At 39.3% G+C, this 23,392-nt stretch overlaps 2 protein-coding genes across 3 annotated transcripts in view; one reads left to right on the forward strand and one right to left on the reverse strand.

Moving 5' to 3' along the window:
• The first annotated feature begins 220 nt into the window (after nt 1–220).
• Nucleotides 221–11,930, forward strand: trpc6a (transient receptor potential cation channel, subfamily C, member 6a). 2 transcript variants are annotated; one of them, XM_032532799.1, is made up of 14 exons: nt 221–526; nt 1,556–1,884; nt 3,490–3,622; nt 4,150–4,450; nt 5,178–5,363; nt 6,183–6,347; nt 6,463–6,706; nt 6,786–7,013; nt 7,502–7,766; nt 8,499–8,694; nt 10,576–10,776; nt 10,962–11,018; nt 11,397–11,472; nt 11,642–11,930. In XM_032532799.1, the coding sequence occupies exons 1-14, from the start codon at nt 351–353 to the stop codon at nt 11,806–11,808; spliced, it is 2,724 nt and encodes a 907-aa protein (XP_032388690.1). In that variant the 5' UTR covers nt 221–350; the 3' UTR covers nt 11,809–11,930. The 2 variants fall into 2 exon arrangements, with proteins under 2 accessions (XP_032388690.1, XP_032388689.1); XM_032532798.1 differs by having other exon boundaries at nt 222–526; nt 1,553–1,884.
• A 460-nt stretch (nt 11,931–12,390) lies between these two features.
• The window catches only part of arhgap42a (Rho GTPase activating protein 42a), a 16,302-nt gene continuing 5,300 nt past the window's right edge, over nt 12,391–23,392 (reverse strand). Inside the window, exons 4-24 of the mRNA XM_032532797.1 lie at nt 21,786–21,857; nt 20,326–20,427; nt 20,117–20,227; nt 19,481–19,585; nt 18,803–18,932; nt 18,509–18,609; nt 17,924–18,033; nt 17,722–17,800; nt 17,581–17,620; nt 17,403–17,465; nt 17,217–17,291; nt 17,001–17,085; nt 16,863–16,921; nt 16,617–16,722; nt 16,181–16,340; nt 15,948–16,098; nt 14,765–15,481; nt 14,500–14,662; nt 14,104–14,175; nt 13,803–13,882; nt 12,391–13,051 (exon numbers count right to left, since the gene is read on the reverse strand). Of these exons, the coding sequence (XP_032388688.1) occupies nt 12,963–13,051; nt 13,803–13,882; nt 14,104–14,175; nt 14,500–14,662; nt 14,765–15,481; nt 15,948–16,098; nt 16,181–16,340; nt 16,617–16,722; nt 16,863–16,921; nt 17,001–17,085; nt 17,217–17,291; nt 17,403–17,465; nt 17,581–17,620; nt 17,722–17,800; nt 17,924–18,033; nt 18,509–18,609; nt 18,803–18,932; nt 19,481–19,585; nt 20,117–20,227; nt 20,326–20,427; nt 21,786–21,857 (2,670 nt within the window). The 3' untranslated portion in view covers nt 12,391–12,962. The remainder of the gene's footprint in view (nt 13,052–13,802; nt 13,883–14,103; nt 14,176–14,499; nt 14,663–14,764; nt 15,482–15,947; nt 16,099–16,180; nt 16,341–16,616; nt 16,723–16,862; nt 16,922–17,000; nt 17,086–17,216; nt 17,292–17,402; nt 17,466–17,580; nt 17,621–17,721; nt 17,801–17,923; nt 18,034–18,508; nt 18,610–18,802; nt 18,933–19,480; nt 19,586–20,116; nt 20,228–20,325; nt 20,428–21,785; nt 21,858–23,392) is intronic.

Consider the following 23,392-nt stretch of genomic DNA (forward strand, 5'->3'; position numbering starts at 1 on the left):
TGTTGGCAAAACAGAATATTTTGAGAATATTGTGTTCTTGTTTATCTACCTAATCTTTGCAAATTAGACTGTATTCTCAAAACTAATGCATGGAGTAATTTCAGAGAAAATCAGGAAGGAGATTTAACTGAAACAACTACAGTAAGACAAATACAGACAAATATCACCAGCAACCCTCAGTGTTCAGTCATAACACCGAGCTGCCCTTAACATCTGTATAGTTCAACGGGCAGTTCAAATAAAAGTGTAGTGGGACCCAGAAGGGTGCATTCTTTCTCAAGGAGAAACAGAAGGGGGAGGGAGACAGACAGAAAGAGAGACATACCACAGACACTTGATTATTCCGTCATATGAACCAGAACCCTCTATTGTTAATCACTTCCAGAATGAACAACAGACCGCCAGTAGCTCAACACAACAGCCGACCTGCAGGTTGTTCAGACAGCCCCAGGGCTCGGAGCCGTGATAACCTTCTGATGTACGATGACTTGGGAGAGGAAAACTGTTGCTCTGGACGCTACCTCAGGTGAGTCTTTTACTTACATCCCCTACTAAGCCGGATGTACATGTGATGGGCATGTGTGTTTTTGCGTTCACCTTTATCTCCAGGTTTTGTTAAAATAATAGTAGAGCATTTGTATTTTTTGGTTTTTACAATATTTATTTAAACAACATCTTTGATTATCATGCCTACTGACAAACTGATAAAGAGGCATTAGGCAATGAAACGCCTAAAGAGAGCCAGTGTGCAGTTAGTGTATTATACATAGTAACTAAAAATAAGTTGATGGAGGACAAAATTAAATTGTATTTGTTTGTGTTGTTACACAATTTCCAATAATAGTCCTTCCAATTCTTTAAGGATACTCTTATACAGCATGTTTAAGGAGTCACTCACTGTATAAGACATCTGAACGCAGTAAATTAGCCAGTATCAGACAATTATTTATATGAAAAATCTGTTATTTTTAGTAAACTGGTGCTAGTGCTATGCTTACTTTACTTTCTGTTACCTGGAAAAGGAGATTTCTTTAAGTCAACACGGTAAATGGTCCATCCGCATAATGTCATTAGGAGACCCAGATGTGATCTTCCTCCACAGTAGAACTGTTTTTGTAGCTTTTGCACATGGATGCAAAATCAGGCTTGAACGCACATTTCCATTTAAACTTGTACACTCTATTTTTAGATTTTTATCCAAACATGGTTCGTCACAGGGGTTGGGTTGCAGGTTGTTACATGTAAGTTAAGATGAATGTCGTGCAGGTATGTGTAGTTTGTTAGCTTAATACATAAGATATGTATGTATTTCCTCGTCAAATATTATTAAATATTTTCAAACTATACCAAATAAAAGCTTGCAGCAGATTACTTGGGATGCTTTTAAAGTAATGCTAAAAAGAAGACATTTTAGTTGTAGAATGTGAAATTGAGGCGAAACTGGGAACTGTGGTTTCCAAAAGATTATATATATGTGTGTGTGTGTGTGTGTGTGTATATATGAGTGACCATGTGGGCAATATATAGTATTTTATGTCTCCTGACTGTCTTGCAGTCACAGCAGCTCTGAGAGACAGCTCATGGCTCCTCTCGGTGCCGTTAAACGACGCCAAGCTCTTCGTGGTCCAGCCTACATGTTCTCTGCTCCCTCAATCAGCCCGTCAGAGGTCGAACAGCATTTCCTGGAGTCAGCTGAATACGGCAACATACCAGAGGTGCGCCGCATGCTACTCCATGTGCCCGACTTAAACGTCAACGCTGTGGACTACATGGGCCAGAATGCATTGCAGCTAGCTGTAGCCAACGAACATCTGGAGGTGACGGAGCTGCTGCTGGGGAGGGCAGATTTGGCCAGAGTGGGTGACGCCCTCCTGTTAGCCATCAGTAAGATGCATTTTGTGTGTCTACTAAGGCCAAATATACATTACTAGTACTCCCTTACTATGACCTATCACTGATTGTGCATCATGCCTTACATTTTTAATTTAATTTATGATTCCACCAAATCTCATAAAGCCTAAAGATAACATGTCAATCCAGAGCATCATGGGAGTTAGTGGTAATTAAAATAAAGAAAAATAAAGTCAAAATTGAGGAAACTGTGACACAGAAAACAGTTCTTAGTTTGGCAACAAAGTAGCTGACTTTAATAGAGTACATTTCTGTTAGGCTACCTAAACAAAATGCTGGACTTTGTTCCCAGACAGCTACTCTACCTAAATAGTCAGCATGCTGTTTAGCCAAACCAACTACTAGACCATACCATGGCTTTAGCTTCAAACATCAACAAGTTTTCCTATGGACAAGCATCAGTTTACATTTTTTTTGTGATCCTACCAAACCTTCTACACACCTGCTTTAGAGAGGGCTAGTTTTAATATAATTTGGATGAAGCTGAATGAATCCCATTAAAACAAGATCAACTTAAAAATCAGCTTCCAGACCAGCAAAGCCAAATCACATTGCATGAGTACAAACATGCTCACCCTAATTCTTCAAAAGAAAAAGTTTGGTTAAACTGAGTTTCTTTTACAATAAAATTTAAATTACAAGAAGAGTTAAAAAGACAGGGCTGATCAGATACAGATTAGTAAGCTAGCAAACTACACATACATGCAAAACGTCTACAGATAAAATCTTATTACTCAGTTGTAAAGCATAGTTCCAAACAGCACAGATTTTAACATTATATGTCCTGTGTTAGTGTTAAGCCATTTAAGCTTAATTGTTAGAAACATAAACCTCCAGTTTATTTGGCTGTAAGGTGATGGTGAGCAACGTGAGTTCACTGTAAATAATGGCTGTGAAATCTACAATTGTTTACTTTAGATTTTACAGTAACACTACTGTATATGATTTTTACAGAAGAATGCTGTAAAGTTTACAATACAACCTTGTCGACATGACAAAATCACAGTAGTCTTAGTATTACAGTTAAAATCATAGTAGTCAAAGCATTACATTAAAGAAACCACAATATAGCCACTGTAGTACTGTAAATAGTAAAGTAAACCACTGTATTTTTACTTTTTTATCTTATGTTTTGTTTAATTGTTTTGTATTTTACAATGAATACATAAAATACTGTAAATGGAAGAACCTTTACTGTAAAAATAATTCACAGTAACTTGCTGGCCAGTTATCGCCAGTAAGTTAGTGTAAATTTTACGTTAAATTTGTTACAGTGTTGGTGAGTGTGCTCTTTGCCCCTGTGTGAGTCTATAACTGTAAAGCACCACTTTTGGGACGGTAAAGCTTTAAGGTTGTTGTTGTAAAGTTGGTTTATGTTTATATAAAGTCATCACAACAAAAAAAAAGTTATCTTGTTGAATATCTTAACACCAAAAAATTGGCAACAATACCTTATTTTTACAGTAATGAGGTCAACGTAGCCAGGCACCAACAACTGCTTTGTTCTGTGTGTGTCACTTCGTGTGTGTGTGTGTGTGTGTGTGTGTGTGTGTGTGTGTGTGTGTGTGTGTGTGATAGGTAAAGGTTATGTCCGTATCACAGAGGCCCTCTTATGTCACCCAGCGTTTAGAGATGCCCATCGTCTGACAGCGAGCCCTGCTCAAGCCGACATGTTGGATGACTTCTATGCTTACGATGAGGATGGGACGAGGTAAAGCAGTTACAATGCTTCATTAAAGATGGTGTGCCCTGTGACAGCAGCACTGGTCCAATAAATATCTAAAATTCCTGTCATGTGGGGCCTCCCGGATGCCCCCGACTGTTTAAAGGGCTGTTTTGTGATTGTTGCATGCAACAGAGTCAGCGACTTACGTCTATTGATTTCCTGAAGTCGTCACTGGTTGCCTGGTAAAAAGAAATAGTTTGACACATAACCATAAAACAGTAAGCAAAACAAAGCTTTTCCTTTTACAAACACATACAAGGACGTTCGATCTTAGTAATAAAAAAGTTACCACAAGAAGGAGTGGTGGAGGGGGCTGTGGTAGCAAACAGCATTGTCACAAGGGCATACCTGCATGTATATAATTAGACATTACTAGTCAGCTGGTGGCCAAACAGCTGGTGAATGAGCAAATGGTGAACCATGAATGAAAACAGCTGATGTCAATTAGCTGATGCAACATGATCTATGTAAATGTATATGATCTTTATGTGTGTGTGTTTACGGCCCCACAGGTTCTCTCACGATGTTACTCCCGTAATCCTTGCAGCACACTGCCAGGAGTACGAGATAGTTCACACCCTCCTGAGTAAAGGAGCTCGCATCGATCCTCCTCACGATTACTTCTGTGGCTGTGACTCCTGTAACTACCAGCAGCAGTTCGACTCCTTCAGCCACTCGCGATCAAGGATCAATGCCTACAGAGGACTCGCTAGTCCTGCTTACCTCTCCTTGTCCAATGAGGACCCAGTGCTGGCTGCCCTGGAGCTCAGCAACGAGCTGGCCATGCTGGCTAATATTGAGAAGGAATTTAAGGTACAAATGTTATTAAAGGATTCTGCAGAATCAACACCACACTCAGGTTCTGTAATCAATGTGAAAAGGATCCTGTCAGTGTTACTGTAAACGTGCCCTGAAAACCAGCTCATCGCCAAGTAAGCTACACAAAAACTGTATTTACCATGACGTTGCTGCCAACCAGCTGGCAGTAAAAGCTGCCAGTAAACCCAAGAGCATTTTATGAGCTCTGAGAGAGAGGAAACAGAAATAGAAGGGGGTCTTGATCTTGCTGTCACTGTTTGCTCTGACACACGCAAACAACAACTATCATAAATACTGGCCTTACAGTAAGATACTACAGGTACTGTACAAGAAATACATGTCACAATCCAAATGCCCTGCTCACACAAATAATACATGTAGCCCACTCACCTTGGCAAAAAAGAAATATTTTGTCTCCCTATAATAACTTTAAATAAGTTTTGAGGTCTGCAAACCTTTCCAGAGCTGTAGTTGGGGCCAAATTTGAAATCTTGATATAGTTATATAAGCGATTGTGACTATAGCCAAATCAGCCTTTATCTTACACCAGTGTTGGTGCTATTGCTTCTGAATGTGATGACTACATTTCCCCTAAACCTAGAAACAGTTCCCCACAAAATCATGGCATCTATGGATTTTTGTGTATGTTATGTGTTTAAGGTTAAAGTGCAAATTAAATAGTGACAAACAACGAATTCTGTTTTCCCCATTGTGTTCACAGAACGACTACTGCTGTCTGTCGAGCCAGTGTAAGAACTACGTGGTGGGCCTTCTGGATCTGTGTCGCAGCACGGAGGAGGTGGATGCCATACTAAGTGGAGAAACTGACTCTGAAGACAGCTATGATCTACCAGGTCGCCCTTCCCTCACACGGCTCAAATTAGCCATCAAATACGAGCTCAAAAAGGTCAGTTTGCTCACAAACCGGTGATGCCACTAAGGCAAGAAAAAGCCAGTGGTTTTCTGTCATATGAGGAATATTACCCATCATGTTTATATTGATTTACAACCTTCAGACCAGCTACTTATTGTACATCTTGTAATTAAAACTTTCAAAATCACATCGAACATTTTATTACTTTTTTTCTTTTTCGTCAACGTTATGTAGGAATGCAGCTGTGGCAACAACAACAAGCAGACCCTGAGATTTAAGGTGTTAAAAAGCAGCAACTTCATTCTGTTAAAAAGCAATCTAAGAAGACAAGCTATAGGCGTGCATTACAGTAATGTAGTCTCAGGGATGATGTGTATTTGTATTTGTCATATTCTTGAATTTAAAAATAGAACAGTGTGGCAGCTGAGCAGTCTTGGTGTTGCAACATCTTTGAATGCATAAAAAGGGGGTTCAGCGCTTGGCTACATCAAGCTATATTAATGATGTTAACAAACTATAAAAAAACAAACCAATCAACGAATTAAAGTGATTTCTATGGCTAATAAAACAGATACACTTGAACTAAATATGTTTATATATAATAATATATATTATATGATATTAATCGTTTTCCGATCACCCTTGATAATTGAGAAATTTTCATATCTATTTTTGTATTATTTCCTTTAATCAGTCACTGAGTCACTTATTTACTATGGCAGCTTTGGTCCTCCATACCCAAAAGCACAGAGAGAGTGGAGATTGAGACTTGAGAGAGTGGCCTGAAACCACTGTCCTGTTCTCTCATCCTCTCACCTGCCTTTATATTCCTGTTATGTATTTTCCCTTTAGTTTGTGGCTCATCCGAACTGCCAGCAGCAGCTGCTGAGTATCTGGTATGAGAATATGCCCGGCCTGAGACAACAAACCACTGCTGTCAAACTGCTGGTGGTGCTGGCGGTGGCTATAGGATTGCCTGGACTGGCTGTAGCCTACTGGATTGCTCCGTGCAGCAGAGTATGTAACCTTCATGCTTATAAATGTCACTCACATGACTTCCCAAATACTAGATATTTAATTCTCTGCAGGGCATTTTCTTTTATCCTGCTGTCGTTTTATCTCTCTCGCTCAGGTGGGGAAAGTGATGCGTAGCCCCTTCATGAAGTTTGTCGCTCATGCCTCGTCCTTCACAATTTTTCTGGGTCTTCTGATCCTGAATGCTGCCGACCGTTTCGCAGGCACCATACTCTTGCCAAACATGACCCACCATAATCTCCTAGAAGGCGTCAACCGAAACTCTGACCCGCTGCTGCTCTACCGCATGACCACGACACCCTTCACATGGATGGAGATCCTCATCATTTCATGGGTCATAGGTAAGCGTTAAACAATCACGATAGAGGAAAGTTGTGCCATGTGCCTGTGTATTAATTTATGCCACATGTGCCCCTGCAGGTATGATCTGGGCTGAGGTGAAGGAAATCTGGAGTCTAGGGCCTGGGGAGTACCTTGTGGAACCGTGGAACTTCCTGGACTTTGGGATGCTGGCGATCTTCCTCGCCTCCTTCAGCTGCCGTTTCTCCACTCTAAGACATGCTGACTTTGCCCAGACCTATGTACACACACACTACACGACACTGATTAATGTCACACTTCCTCCTGAGATACACTACTTCACACTGGGTGAGCAAGCTCACACACCTGCACAGACTAACACATGGCCACACTTTAAATACCATAATGTATAAACAGTTCCAGTAAATTAGCATGAGGTGGTACATACAAGAGCTTATATTCCGCCCAGATGACGGCTGTTGGTTTTGGACACCAGTAGTCTGCCGGATTTCCCAATAATAGATATAGTTTGATGGCAAACAGTTGCTTAGTTCAGTGGTTCCCAACATTTTTGGCGTGTAACTCCTTAAAATACACATAGTCTTGTGTAGACTTGTAATCTCTCATTCGCTGATTGCACATGTGTATTTAATGATGGTTAGAAGGGGAATAACTAGCCAACATTTCACAATACAAGCAAAGATTTGAGAAATGTCACCCAATAGACTTTTTTCATTCCTATATTCATAGTGAGTTGTGTTCCATGGGTTTTGTTGCATACATTCTCTGTGAAATGGCTACTGTGGTGTCTTAATGTACTCACTCTGTTTTTGCAGCACGTATCTACTGGTTGCCGTCAGATCCCCAGCTGGTATCGGAGGGCCTCTACGCGGTGGCAGTGGTGCTGAGCTTCTCTCGGATCGCGTACATCCTCCCAGCCAATGAGAGCTTCGGTCCATTGCAGATCTCTCTCGGGAGGACTGTCAAGGACATCTTCAAGTTCATGGTCATCTTTATTTTGGTCTTTCTGGCGTTCATGATTGGCATGTTCAACCTGTACTCTTATTACCTGGGGGCGAAGCAGAATGACGCGTTCACCACGTGAGAGACACCAACATTTGTTTGAACATGCTTTTAGAATTTCCTATCTTCCTTTCTATTATTCGAAGAATCTTGATTAAGGTTGGCTTTTTTGAAAACACGGATGTCATGAAAGCATAATTCACATTCTTATAATCACCTATAATAATAGAGCATCGCTAATTAAATCCGCTGACAAAGATACTTCAAAAGAGTGCCTAACATTTTCTGGCTTGTCACCCTTTAAAGTGTCTATGGGACTCCTTAGCGCAGGTTAGGGCTTTAGTGTGGACTCAAGATATCAGCAATGACACCAAAAAATTATTTTCCTTTTCAGATTATTTTATTTATAGCATTTTTAGAAGCTGGAAAAGGAAGAAATATGTATTGTATTTCAAAATAAAAGCAAAACTACAGAAAAGTCAAGAAGAAATAAAATAAAATAGAGATTGTCAGATTTTTATATTTATTTCTTATCCCTTTAACTAGATTGTAACCCTTCAGATTTATCTTGGGGTTGTAAATCACTTCTTTATAAATACTTGCCACTAAACTTTCCCAGTTATAATAAAGGAAAATAAATGTGATATGTAATATATATATATATATAGGAAAATGACCTAGAAACCTTCTCTTTTTCTGTTGCCTTTCACAGAGCTTTTTTTTTTTTTATCTTCATTCAGATGATTAATGGTTTGTTGAAATAACATTTCTCTCATCTCCCCCCATTTCCTTCTCTGTGCATGAATCTAGCCTGGAGGAGAGCTTCAAGACGTTGTTCTGGGCTATATTTGGATTGTCTGAGGTCAAGTCTGTCGTGATCAATAACGGACACAAATTCATTGAGAACGTGGGTTACGTGCTGTACGGGGTTTACAACGTTACCATGGTGATAGTGCTGCTCAACATGCTCATCGCCATGATTAATAGTTCCTTCCAGGAGATTGAGGTTCGTCATCAAAAATGTAATCACCATTTGCTTCAGATACAAGCTCACAAACACTGACAGTGCACTGTTATCCCAAATTAGTTGAATAGAAATATGTGTAGAAACCCGTTGCCTTAAAAGTTTTTATACAATTGGTGCAACTTAAAGGTCCAACATGTAATATTTTTAGAGCCTGTCTAGCAACATTGTTGTGGATGCTGGAGTCAGCCTGGCAACCTCCGTGAACTTTGAGTCTGGGGAGGAGGGGGCGGGGGAAACAACTCTCTCCAGTACTTTGAATTTGAACTGCAGTAACTATTTTAAACAGCAGTAAGTGTTACATATTGCACCTTTAACGGGGTAAGTTGTATTCACACTGAGCGGTATTAAGTTGATGCATTAGTTTAATCAAGTTTACATTAGCAGTCATTACTATAAAGCATTAGTAAACATAAATATGTTAAAGCTTTAGTGCGTAACGTGTTCATAATAATAAACATCTGTTACATTCAACCCATTGCCAAATAAGTTGATCTATCAGCTCCACACAACTCTCTCTGTTCAGAAACGGGTGTCATCCTGTGACTTTCACGTGCAGAAAATAGAGTGAAGATAATTACCTTTTCTGAAGAGTCCATCATGTTGTTTTAATCCTCCTTGTCCTCCTTGGCTACTAGCAACTGCGTAGAGGAGGGGTGGGGGTGGTGTGAAATCACGGAAGGCTTGAATCATGTGGATGTGCTGACCGTTTCGAATGTTTTGAAGAAATTCTATTGAAGTATTCCTCATGGGGAGACAGAAACTAAGCAATATAGCTTTGACCATGCAAAGAAAAAAACAATATATAACATTAAAATACTTGTAATAGTTCATATTGCACAGTCATGGTAAACAATAAATGTAGATAATCATGAACACTAAATCACGCAAAACTAAAACCTAGATAACACAAATGCACAAACAAAAACATTCACAGAAAATTATTAATACACACTTTAACAAGAACAGATATATATTCTTTCTTGTGAGCCTTTGTATCGCTTTAGCGCAGAACAGTTTAAATGTCCATAAAGAAACTTACCATCCGAGCTGATTATTACAAATAACTAATGGGAGTTAACAATGAATTGGTTTCTTAACAAAACAGAACAGAAGAGTAAGTAGTGACCACTGAACAGTTTAATTACAACTAAATCTGGGTTTACAGCGTACATATTTGGCACATTTTCTTATGGGTGAAGCACAATACTCTAGGCTTGTTCAGTAGGTCTGCATTAAGATTTAAGACTTCAGATGTAGGTTAACGTATGTATTTTAATTATGAATCACATGCAAACATGGACCCTATTCTATGTACACAATCTCACCTAAAACATGTTTTTATCTATAAAAATAAACAACCGTAACTTGCATATCAATTTTCATTTTTCTTTCTATAGCCTCTGTTGAAGAATTCGTTTGAACATTTGTGAAATGTAAATGTGCTGTATTTATATAGCACTTTTCTAATCTTAACAACTACTCAAAGCGCTTTTACATAGTACAGGAACCATTCACACACATTCATACACTGTGGTCGGGGCTGCCGTACAAGGTGCGACCTGCTCATCAGATAAACATTCACACACATTCATACTTCGATGCGCAGCACCGGGGGCAACTCGGGGTTCAGTGTCTTGCCCAAGGACACTTCGATGTGGGACTGCAGGGCCAGGGATCAAACCACCAACCTTCCAATTGGCAGGCAACCGCTCCACCACTGAGCCACAGCCGCCCTACGCATATTCACTTTTTTGCTGAGAGTTAAATAGGAAGATTAAATATGAAGCTCCAGCAAGCAGCTGATTAGCTTTTTCAACCTGTTTCCTTCCATCGGTCATTTTGCTTCCCCCTTTTCTTTAGGATGATGCTGATGTTGAGTGGAAGTTTGCTCGGGCGAAACTTTGGTTCTCCTACTTTGAGGAGGGAAGGACGCTCCCTGTGCCCTTTAACCTGGTCCCCAGTCCAAAATCTCTGCTGGGACTGGCTACAGCCATCAAGTCCCTGCTCCTGCAGCATGTGGCAAGACACAGTGAGGAGAAGACTGAGACACAGCTCAACCAGGTACCACACAACATGGACATGTGTAAAGGCAGAGCCTGAGCACCTCCCAGTGGTTTTACTGCTGCACCACAGGCTCCACCTCAGACCTGTAGACAAGTTTATTTAAATATACTGTATATATTATATATATATATGTATATCTCACAATTCTGTTCAAAAAAGTGAATTTCAGTGTAATTTTCCAGCTTGGAGTAGGCAAACATTCAGGATTTGTTGCTTCCATCAGCTCATCCAGATATCAGGTATGCACTTTTGTGTTTCAATTTCAGACAAAAACATACTTTTTAATCCACATATATGCAAGTAGTTTCTAGTTTCTCTGCAGAACTACATTTTAAATACAAAACCAAGGAAAAGCTCATAAAGTATTATGTATTGCTGTACTATAACTACCCAGCAGTAAACTACACTGTTGCATTTTACAGAATTCTTCTCACGTTAAGACAGCAATACAATGATTTTCTGAAAGAATTGGTACCTCTGGATCTTAAGCCTTTTTTTTTTTTTAAATATGAAATATTTGATTGTGGGACTATTTTACATCTAGCTTTGTCCAGTTATAGTATTGTTAATTCTACCGTTTCAAAGATTTTGAGCATTTGTGCCATCTCTGGTTGCAGATGATCATGAAGCGTCTGATAAAGCGCTACATCATCAAAGCCCGAGCAGACAAAGAGAGTGACGAGATCACTGAAGGTAAAATCAACACAATGAGGCTCAAACTGAACTTAACTTGTTTAAATTGTTATATTCAATTTGGAAATAAAGCTTGTCTTGTCACATAGTTTTCTTTTCTCAGAATTTTTGATTTTCCATTTTGAAATTAAAACTTTACATTCATGCCTTTGTGTGTGTTTTTCTTCAGGTGAGCTAAAAGAAATAAAGCAGGACATCTCCAGTCTGCGATATGAGCTGCTGGAGGAGAAATCACAGAACTTAGAGACACTGGACGGACTGCTGAGGAGGCTGGGAGAGATCAGCTCACCTTCAGCAGCTTCAGTAGCACTGCCAGTCGCCCCGACTTATACATAAAACTGCACAAAGAGTTTAAAGTGCCTCTTCTCTATCATTGAAGGTAGATACACTATGATAGTGACAAAACATAGGAATGTATGTATGTGAATACAAAATTAAAACGTAGCTTGCTGATTGCATGATTGTGTCGTTTTTATGTTTATGTGGAAACAAAGTACAGTTGTAGGGAGCAGATCTTTTAAAGAGAAGACAACAAGACCATTTTGTTTTCCCTCACCTACCAAAAACACAGACCATCACTACAGAAGTTTGAAGAAAACAACATTGACACGCATAGATGCACATGTTAAAACATTTAGTGCTATGAGTACATACAGTAGAATTTGCAGATTGCTTTAATTTTTCCTGCAATTGAAAGTACAAGCAAAAGCCTGTACCTTGCCAAAAAAAATATACAGTGCTTACCCTCATATTTGTAATATAAATAATGATTTGTCTTGCACAGTGGCATATAGTAGAACAAGGATATCCTGGTGAAAACTGGGGGGAACTAAAAAAACAAAAAAAAAACATCATCTTTGTTTGGAGGAAAATGCATAATATGCATAGTAAAAACACAAAATAATAAGAACATTAACGGAATCTACAAATACAAGTATTTGTCTTTTATTTTGACAGTATAAAGGAAGGTGTTATTGCAGGCTTGATTCTTAATCCTAGTTCATTGTGTTTCAAGCACAGAGGAGTGAACATTTCATCTTTAGAAACACAGTTATAGCATTAATATGATAATTTACACATAAATTACCAAAATTGATTGAAAAATACTGTTTCTGTGTAACTTACAAACACATTTCATATGTGTTTAGCGTCGACCCTAACAGAAAAGACGAGCTGATAATGCAGATTAAGTGACGGCGTCATGTATGAATGGAGGAAAAATCAGACAATACACATATATTTTAACATCTACAATATTATAAAATGGTTAATAATAACTAACATGGTTCATATATAGTAGTCAGATATACATACAGTACGTGCATCAGTCATATCAAGCCCCAGTAGTTCAATGATAACAGTCACAGTTACATGATGAATATATTATATCTTTGCTTAGCAGCACAGAGTATTACTGTATGCACTGTACCTAAAGTCCAAGTTAGATGTTTGTGTTATTGGGTGATGTGGGGATGACATCATCGGGTCTGTCACATGTATGTGATGTAGTTGTCAGGTATGAGGCCTGTTCTGCCGTTGTACGTCGCCTGAAGCCAACCTGGTTCTACAGACGGGTACACTGCAGACACAAGCAACTCAAGTCAGCAAGTTTTAGGTATAAAACAATCTTTTTTTACCTTACACAATGACTCACAAAGGCACCCATAGTCATGATCAAAAACCCATACACAACCTCCAAACAAATCTTAGACTTAATTGAGTTTGCTGCTGGTTGTGTTCGCATAGCACATATGTACAGTGATATGTACACTACCAAAATAAACAACCTACTTTAACAGTAAACTGCAAGTGTCCCACTGCTGCATCATTAAAATAATGTTATTAAAGTAGTTCATGTTGGGTAGCCAAGCATCACTCAGAGCCATATGCATTTATATTAAGTTCTAGTTTAGATCACGGTGTTTCGAAACATGAAAATTATCTCACAAAGAAGAGTATTCATTTTAGTTCTGTTAATCCTTAGAACAAGTCGACTGACATCTATGTTATATTATTAGAAGCGGGTAAAATTGTTCTATCTAAGTAACTTAAGATTTTGAGAGAAACACTGACTGATAAAAAAAACAATCACAATCGTCTTGGGGATCCAGGTGCCGCACAAAGCCGCGGTGCCTCCGCAAAATAGCTTCGGGAAGGACCTTGTTTTGGTGGAACACGTGTACGTTCAAAAGTTGTTTTAGTCATGCAACAGCAAACTCAGATTGGACAGATTGCTAGCTAGCTGTCTTGATTTACTCACATTACTTACATTAATATCAGGTGTAAATGGAGCTAAAGATCCCTCAGGAAAATAAAAACTGTAATCTTACCATTTGAGAACAGCGCCCCCTGTGGAAAACTGAGCTCATGGCTGTGCTCTGCCTCACAGGAGTAAAGAGCTTTTGCATCCCTAGTAGAAAAAATGGAATAAGTGAAAAGAGATTTAGGATTTAGAATGAAGGAGGATTATATATATATATATATATATATATATATATATATATATATATATGTATGTATTTTTTGCTTGTATAGACTTCAGACTTCAATGACTTGATTTGAAGTACTGACAAGTAATAGCTTTCAAGACTAAAAGGGTGGATTCTCAAACAAACCTTAAAATCAACATACCTTCCTGAGGAACATATGTCTAATGCTGAGGAGAATACTGAACTCTCACGCTGTGGTAGTCTGACTGATAATCTGTAACACACAATCACAAATGTCAGCTCTGAATACATTTCCTGAGATAATCTCCAGCTGTTACCATGAGAGTAAATCACTGACCAATGAATCCGACCAATGAAAAACAACAGTTAACAGTCATGGGGAAAAATACCACAAGGTTTTAGCAAAACCGAACAAGTGGAGCATACGGCTAGTGGTAGTTTTTCGCCTGAGCATAAACTGAGATCTACGTGAATTTTCCTTCTCTGAGAGCACAAAAGGCTAGAGCACAAGATAAAGTGCCAATTGACTAGAGCACCTTTATGTCTGAGATACAAAGTCAATTTTGCAGACACTCACACTGATCCAGGCCTCTGGTAACCGTTGCTGGACGTGGCAGCTACAGAGTGTATTGCGGTCAGATCGGAGCCACAGCGGATGTGTGAAGGTTTACGTTTGTGTGTTGCCTCGTGTGGGCCCAGTGACATGAGACTCTGTACCGATCCATGACAGCTTTTGTAATCTGCGATAGAAACACAAGAGATTAGAACTGAACATAAAACAAGGAAGTGACTACAACGTTTCATTCTGTCATCCCACTTCAATCCTACAGAGATGTACGCACCTTCGGAAATGTGTAGGGAAGTGAGAGAGGAAGATGTGGAAAGCTGGTAGGGGAATAATGAAGAGGAGGAGGAAGAGGAGGAGGAGACAGTCCTGTAAGGTTTTTTCTGCTGCCGAGAAGGAGAGGTAGAGTCCGTCACTCTGGTTTCTGTGGCAGTGGAGGAAGTGCTGGATGCATGTCTTTTATCAACTGAATAAGTGCTCTGCAGAGAGGAGACAGACGACAATCTCTGAACAGATCGACCCTGCCTGAGGGAGGAGGCGCGCTCCACTGAAGAGTGCTGGATTGAGGTGGTGGACCTGGAGGCAATAGAAGGAGAACTTGACTCTTTTACAGATGATAAGGAGGCAGTCGAATTTCCTTTGACAGACAGACTCCTTTCTGTGGAGAGTAAAGAAGACCGGGAGGAGGACACAGAGGAAGTCTGCTGGGCCGGAGTAAGCTGGGAGGAAGTCCAGGAAGAGGAAGGCGTAAGTTGAAGGGAGGTGGTGCTGTCTGTCGAGTGTTTACGATCCTTTCTGCTTGAAGAGTTGTGGGAGGGGGAGCAGGAGGAAGCTGCAGGAGCAGATGCTGGTGCTGCGGAAGATGTGCCGGGCTCAGCAAGAGGAGAGGACGGGGGAGAGGTCTGAGACAATCCGTTCTTCTCAGAGGAGTGTGAGGACAGAGACTCCTGGCTGCCCATTGGAGTCGTGCTGGGGCTGCTACTGAAGGTGTCACCTGGAGGGAGAAATGGAAACAAGACACATAATAAAAAGACTGAATAACATCATCGTGGCTAGTCCATCCCACCTCTATTTTAATAGGCCATTAACTTATTTGTGGATATATTACATTCAAACAGTCAAATCAGAGGGGTTGTAAAATTATTGTGAGAATTTTACTGTTCTCTAATCTTTTTTTTTTATTTGGGCCTAAACAGTTATCTAAATTAAACCATGTGATTGGAAATCAGTCTTTGGTGGAACTGCTCTTTTTTTTTCTACAGACAGCTAGTATGTAAAGTGTTAAAAGCCAAACAGCTTGAACCCCGCGGGTTAAATCCTTAATAATGGGTTGTATTTCATAAGTTTATCAGATATCTGAAAATGAACTCACAGCTACAAGTGGCAAATCAATGTTGAGCAGTAAAAATGTATTCATGAGTGACAAAAGTGAAGGAGCTGTAAGCTGTAGAGAGACTCACTGTCGTTGTCTGCCAGGCAGAGAGCAGGAGGGTAAAGACGGGCCTTCCTCTTTCCAGATGACAGACAGATGGCCTTGTTCCTCCGAGGAGTCGACCGAGAGGACGGAGCCTGTGGTAACGGCAGCGACAGGTCTGGGGCCTCGCCAAAAATCTGTCAGGAACATCCATGTCTGTTAGGTGTGTGTATGTTCATGCGTGTGTGCATGTATGTGTGTGTGTATTTGTAAGCGTACCTTGTGGTGGTTTTCAATAAGAATCTCCACCACGATGTTCTGAAACTTGATGTTCATCATGGCGGCCACCGTCTCCTCCTGTGACCTCAATAACGTGGGGCCAAAGATCATTCCGAGGTTGGACACAGTCATCATGTTCTGGTCACTGTGAGAGGAGACCCTGCACACGCACACACACACACACGCACGCACACACACACACACACACACACACACACACACATACACAGTTGTGTTCCATGGTGTGAGGCTGATGTTCTTGTCTAATTGTCTAACAGAATATTGGAAATAGGAAGTAAATAAGAAATGAGTGTTTACATAAATCTAGAAAAAGATCACTGGTTGTAGCATTTTCAAAATAACATGTTCTCAGTCGAAAGGACTTTTTCTAAGGCACTGCACAATTAAAGCGCAGTATGTTTAAATATGTACATACTTGAGTAGGTGGTTGGTCAAGACGTCCAACATTGCTCTGTTTTTTTCTGGTAGTTTGTATACAAGAGCATGAATTGCTCTCATTCTATACTTCTGGTCATCATACTCTGTGAAACAAGGAAAGAGCACAGAGACATATGATTCAGTGGTGACATATTGTGCATGACATACAATGTATGAGGTAGCAAAATAACCATTGTGTTTATTATACTCTTTGTGATTTTGAAAAAGCAGTAAGGGATCATACTTGCAGCCTTGATGAATTCTTTATGCAGTCTGTAGGTCAGTACTGGTTCTGCCAGACACCTGCACACATATCATAAATCATTAATTCATATTTTATGAGAAGTGTTACTCAAAAAAACTGTTCTGTTCTGTATTTCACCTGAAATAATTCTTTAGGCCACTGGTTATAGTCTTGTTGTCCCAGGTGTCTGCATCCAGCTGCATGTCAAAGGGAGCTGTGGATGCTACAGGAAAGTAGATCATAACTGATGTATCTGTAATGATGGATTTAAATGCACCTGCTACTCATTGTGCTGGAATTCAGCTCCCCAATGAAGAAAAATACTATTGTAGTGACAAGCGGGGCGTTTATTACCAAACACACTCGTCATCAACCGCTGCACTTTGGAGTTGACTCCTCCAGTCCTGTACAGTCCCAGGGTGGTAAGGCCTACACACACATACAGACATGTTTTAACATACTTGATAAATCAACAATGTGTAAGATAAATACTAATTAGAATTATTTTTCTCATATGAACATTTTAAGGAGTAGGAATACCTCTTGTTTCAACCAACTCAATACACTTCTTAACAAAGTTGAAGCCTGCCTCATTGAGAAATGCTGTTAAAAAACAACACATTTTTACCTCAGTATCTGATACACATGACATAATAGATGTTAATAAATAGAATGTTTTCTAATTAAATCAAAGAACAGTATAAGTTAGGATACTTACTCTCCTCCTTTTTACTGAGCAAAGAAGGCAAAGTGTATATCTGAACAAAGACACAAAAAAGGGTTAGTATGACAAGTATGACATTTTAGTTGATGTTACTTTATCATTGACACGTTTATTTATTGGTGCATATATTCATACAGGTTCTTTTCCATCCATTGCCTCCATCCACAGCCGCCGGTTGGCCTCAGAGAGCGCTTGCAGGGTGATGACGCCATGTCTGCAGAGAAAGAGATCATTTTACCCAAGAACAATCCAACAGTAGGCATATCTCAATGTATTTATTTCATAGACAATCATGCGATATGGAAACACATTTTCTCAGTTATCTTTCCCCTCTCACCTCTCCACCACCTCGATGTCGAAGCAGAAGCGCTTGTCGATTGAATCCGTCTTCCTTCTGACACATGAGCGCAGCTTGAACATCTCAGGTGTGCCATTCACCAGGCCGTTCTGTTAACAGAGAGATGTGTTTGCAAAATGCACTTGACATGTGGTATTAAAGTCTTGTAAGGACTCTCACAAAGTGACTACATTTAGGACCATTTTGGTCAACTTTATGCTTCCTACTTTTCAATTTACCCCAAAACACCATAAATATTTACATGCAAAAACTTAACACTAGCTTGTAGCAAGTAATCTATGTCTTTTGGATTTTGTCAAACTTGAATTAAAGCTTGATACTAGAGACTGTTTTGAAAGCTTGAATTAAAGCTTTCTTTCTCTGGAATTTAAGTGCTTGTGGGAAGCTGCTACACAGAATTTTGTTTTGTGGTTAAAACTATACATCACCATATGACATTAATGTAACTCAGAGTTGTATAATATGATTTTCATAGTAGTTCAACATACATTGAATGCGTAATGATTTTTATTAAATGCGCTAAAACAATTGACGTGTGGTTATTCATCTGTGCTACCAGCTCACCTGCCTGCTGGCTGGTCTGGCCTCTGTGTTGCTCATCGTAAACATCTTGGAGCCTTTTTCAAAAGTACAGTAGTATCTGGTCCACACACTGCCCAATGGACCTATAATACATGACACACATTCATGCAAGTGCTTTTGTGTGTGAATATATTTTAACAAAATAAAGTCTGATTTGGTAACTCTGGCATTTGCTTTTTATGCATTAAGTGAGAGAGAGAAAGAGAGAGAGTGAGAGTGAATGAGTGAGTAAAAGAGAGAGAGAGAAAGAGAGAGAACAAGATTTGTGTAGCTCACGTTTCTCCTGTATATACAGATATCCCTCCATGGTAAAGCAGCTCGGAGCTTTGAAGTCTTCTTCTGCAGACCGGATCCTCTTCATCAGCCTCTCAACCTCAGCACGTGTACTTTCAAAGTTATTGCGAGCCTTATCAACATACAAAAGAAAGTGCACTAAAAGGAGTCCATATTTATATAAAAAAGTCAATCAGTCCAGCTGAGTAAGACTAAAAGTTTTTTTTGTAATTATATTCGTATCTAAATTGTTTATCCATGCAGTACACTGATTTCTCATTTGCATTTAAAAAGTGCTTGCTTTTATCAAAAAACATCTGAGACCCCAAACTTTTAAAGGATTGGAAGTGCCTGGTGATTTTTTGCAGTCTGAACCAAATGGAGATCAGATTAAGCTTCAGTTTAACTTTGACTCTTTATAGGTAAATCCGTCAAAAAGTGTGAACGGCTATATAAAATATGCAAGCCTGAACTAGACCAGGCCTTCTTCTACTGTGGCTGAAAATAGTTCACATTGTGTGTTTCAACATGCAAGGAGTATCAGGTGTGTAAGGTTACCGCTCTGGGACAGATGTTGCCAGACACACCACAACTAACTATAAAGTACTTTCTCTACTAATAATACTTTCTTTGATATCAGGTCCACATTTGGTCTAGAGGCTTGCACACATACATACTTACATTCTGCAGGTTGAATTGAAGCTGCTGCTTGTAGGGTTCAAACTCACTGGCCAGCTCGTAGCCCTCATGGTAGAATGTAAACAAACCCTGCAGGAAGGCTAATAACTGAAGATCAGAGGGAGAAATCCGCAGGAAAAATGTTAGCTGGGGGATTGGGAGTGTAGACTATAATGAGAGCATTACAAAAGAATGATTGTCTGTCATCTCTGCAATCAATCAAAATGGCCTTTATAGTAAAATAAACCCCCAAACTGTGCCTGTTGTTTCATTTGCTGCCCTTATTTACTTTACAACAAAGAGTTTCCCTCTCTCCATGCAGGAAGTGCTTCTACAGCAACAGGAAGTGGGCTTTACTGATATCTATCATTTAAACGTTGTGTGTGTAATGTGTATTTTTCCAGAACCTTACTTTTCTGTTTTTTCATGATTGTGTTAGTATGCATACACTCACAATCCTTATTGGCTTGGCTGCAATTATGACTTAATGTTTACTTCATTGTTTACATCTAGCACAAAATAGACTACGGTAGTCAGTCAAATTTTTAAATTGTCTCCTGGTCAGAGCTGTGAAGGCCCAGCAGCTCAGTTAAATTGTGCTAAAGTTGCATTTAAAATGATGTATGTATGTGAACTCACCGGCTCAACAAATTCAAACTTCTTTCTCTCTTGCACTTCTTGGATCTTAAAGACATACTGCAGTGATGCATCATAAAAAACCTGCCTGTCCTTACTCATCTGGGAATCAGCCTGCAACAAATACAGAAACAACACACATCCAGTACTTTTTCTTTTCTAACACATATGGGAGGAATTTGGTGTACGTTTTTGGAAATCTAATTATTCACCTCGTGTAGCTGTGATTCCTTCTTTTTGGAGGACAGGCTGAGGTGTTTCTCCAGAACAGAGTAGTACCTTTCTGTCTCCTTGTCAAACTGCTTTTTTTCCTCCTGAAGAAGACAGAGATGTATGTAGAGAGGACATTACCAATAAATAAAAGAAAACTTGGAACTTTTTACATCTGCCGATGAAGGTCTTTAAATTCACAAATTTTGTTTAAATAAAACAGAGAGAATGTCATGCTCGAGTATATCTCCCTTTCCCCCGTCATTTACGTCTCAATCACTGGAGCTTGTTTTTTAATACCAGTGCAATTACAATACCTCCTACTTCAAAGTCCAAATACCTAATTATTAAATAAATAAACAACAAGACTACCAGTCTTCAGCCATGTACTTCTCACAAAGATCAGCGTACTAACATACTCCCAATGATAATGCTAACATGCTGATGTTAAGTGGGTATAGTGTTTGCTATGTTCACAACCTTAATTAAGCCTCATTGCATCCTAACAAGGACATGTGTAGCAAATTTCATGTAAATCCATCTAATAATCATCAAGATATTTTAGTCTGAATCACAAATGTCAAACTCATTAGCAAAAATTAAGGGATTCCAAAGTCACTAAGATTTATCCTCTGGTAAAAGTTATTCCAGTCTGGCCCACAGTCATGGTCACAGGCCACAGTGAAGTTGCTAAAGAGAGACCATTAATAATCTAAATGAAGAGACACTGCCAAAATATTTAGGACAACAACTATTTTCCAGAACAGCTACAGCTGCAAACTCCACATGTCCAACTACTCTTTCTTGCTCAACAACATCAGTGTGAGGATGTGCTGGTCACACACTCCTGCCACATTCTACAGGCGGAGGAGTCACTTCGATCACCACCCAGAAATGAGCTGTGCTTTCATTTTCAGGGTTAGTCATAGCTGTGACCAGTTCTATTTTTAGAAACCTGCATGCCACTGCTTTTCTTTTGGTCTGAGAGAGAACCAAGAGAAAAAATAAGATAAACTGAATTATAAGACTTGAGACAACTGATGAAACCAGACACCAGACTCACTTTGTATTTATACTGCCTCAGTGAGTTCAACTGTCTCTCTGTCTGTGACGCGCTCACTGTCTTCCGTCACAGTGTCCGTTCCCATGACCTTCTTACTGACACTTGACTGTGATCCATCGTTCATCAGAACAAATTGGATTGTCTGACCACTGACTGGGAGACTAAGTGGAACTAGACCAGAGCAGGATCATCTGTCTGATCCCCACCTACAGTGTTAGATTAACACATTAATTAACGCATACAGACATCAAATATTGGCCTTGTTGAAACCTCAGCAGTTTGATGTTTTAAATATCACTTTTGAGTCAAAGCAAAAAAGGTTACTGGTTCGGTTACTGTGTTAATAATCTAATCAGCTTGTGTTAAACTGTGATTCTAACAGCTGCAGATGTACAGTACCTTAACAGCTCCAATCTGCTCCTTACGAAACCTCTCGAGCGGTGAGATCAACATATCATCTGCGTTCTGGATCTGAGATAAGAAAAAAACAAAGTTAGTTAGTTCAGTGTTTCATAACAGTAAGTCCTAAGACAGGCAACTCAGTCATTTTTCCATTAAGGCTGCAGTAGTAGCTTCAGTTTTTAACTTCTTGTCAAATCAGATTACTCAATAAATGTTTTCTTTTGTCTTTGTGACAACTGTGTGCTAAAGAGAATTTTTTTTTTAATTGCTGCTATGTAATAGAGTAGATATTGACATTAAACACTGACAAATAGGTAAAATTCAATCCTTCATCTAGAAACTCCAGCATTTAGGGGATTTTAAAAAGTTTCAAGTTATGTTAATCTTTTGCCAACTTCACACATTTGTTGTTTGTGAATATTTGTGCTAGGTAAAAGGATTCAATAAAACAGACGATTTTAAGAATTAAATATCTCGCAATTGATATATTGTACCTGTGGTTTATTTATTTCCTAGTTAAATACCAAAAAGATCATAGTAACACCCATATCATTTTTTAGTTGTATATACTGTCTATGGTAAAGACTTGTACAAACCTCAGTTAGAGTCACTTTATGACCAAGTCAAGGACCTGCTTAATTATTATCCAACATTATGAGCATAATCATTGAGCTTTTTTGGACTTTGCTCATGGTTTTCCAAGTCATAAAACAAGTGTTCATAGCCATGCTAACGGCTCAGTTAGGCTGCATTTAGGCACAATGTGGTGCTTTGAGCTAAATGCTAACATTAGCAAGCTAACATGATACTGATGCAAAGCAGGAATGTTTACCATGTTCATATATTATGAATGTGTTAGCATTCTAACATTTGCTGATTAGCAGTAAACACATCATCATGGATATCACTGGATATCATCATTTGAGCAAATATTTACTCAAAACCCTTCAAACTTAAAATAATCAATCATGATACAAATCTGGTGAGATTTTTGCGGCTGGTCTTACACTATGTATGAGAAGCTTGCTGTTGATGTTGAGACTTGAGTCAAGCAGTAAGGAAGCCTACAGAACAGTTAGAAGAGCTCTACAAGGTCTCGGTCTCTTTAGTCATGAGTCTAAATAATGCAAGTCTCAGTCACGTCTTGTTTTGTTCTGTCTAGCTTATTTAAGAATTAGACTCTAAATAGCTTCCCAGCACTGCATTGTGACTTTACTTTCACTTCACTTTGGTTTAGTACCACGCCAGTACCCAAAGAAAAGTTTCCTTCTTTGTACGTGTTATTTTCATCACATTACAATATGCAGAATGAAACTGAACACTAAGAGACTGAAGGCCATTGTCAAGGTTGAAAAGGTATGCATTTCAGAAGAACCCATTTTCTGAAATTGCCCTTTAACTCAACAATGACGGTATTAGCGGAGGTTCAGACCTATGTGCAGCGTTGGAGTGGAAAAGCATACAATTAAAACACACACACACACACGCACACACAGAAAGAAAGGGAGAGAGCTGACACACACTAACACTAACACACACACACACACAGAGAAAGAAAAAGAGAGAGCAGATACACACACACACACCCACACACACACACACAC

This window comes from Etheostoma spectabile, chromosome 13, assembly GCF_008692095.1.
Source record: "Etheostoma spectabile isolate EspeVRDwgs_2016 chromosome 13, UIUC_Espe_1.0, whole genome shotgun sequence".
NCBI lineage: Eukaryota > Metazoa > Chordata > Actinopteri > Perciformes > Percidae > Etheostoma > Etheostoma spectabile.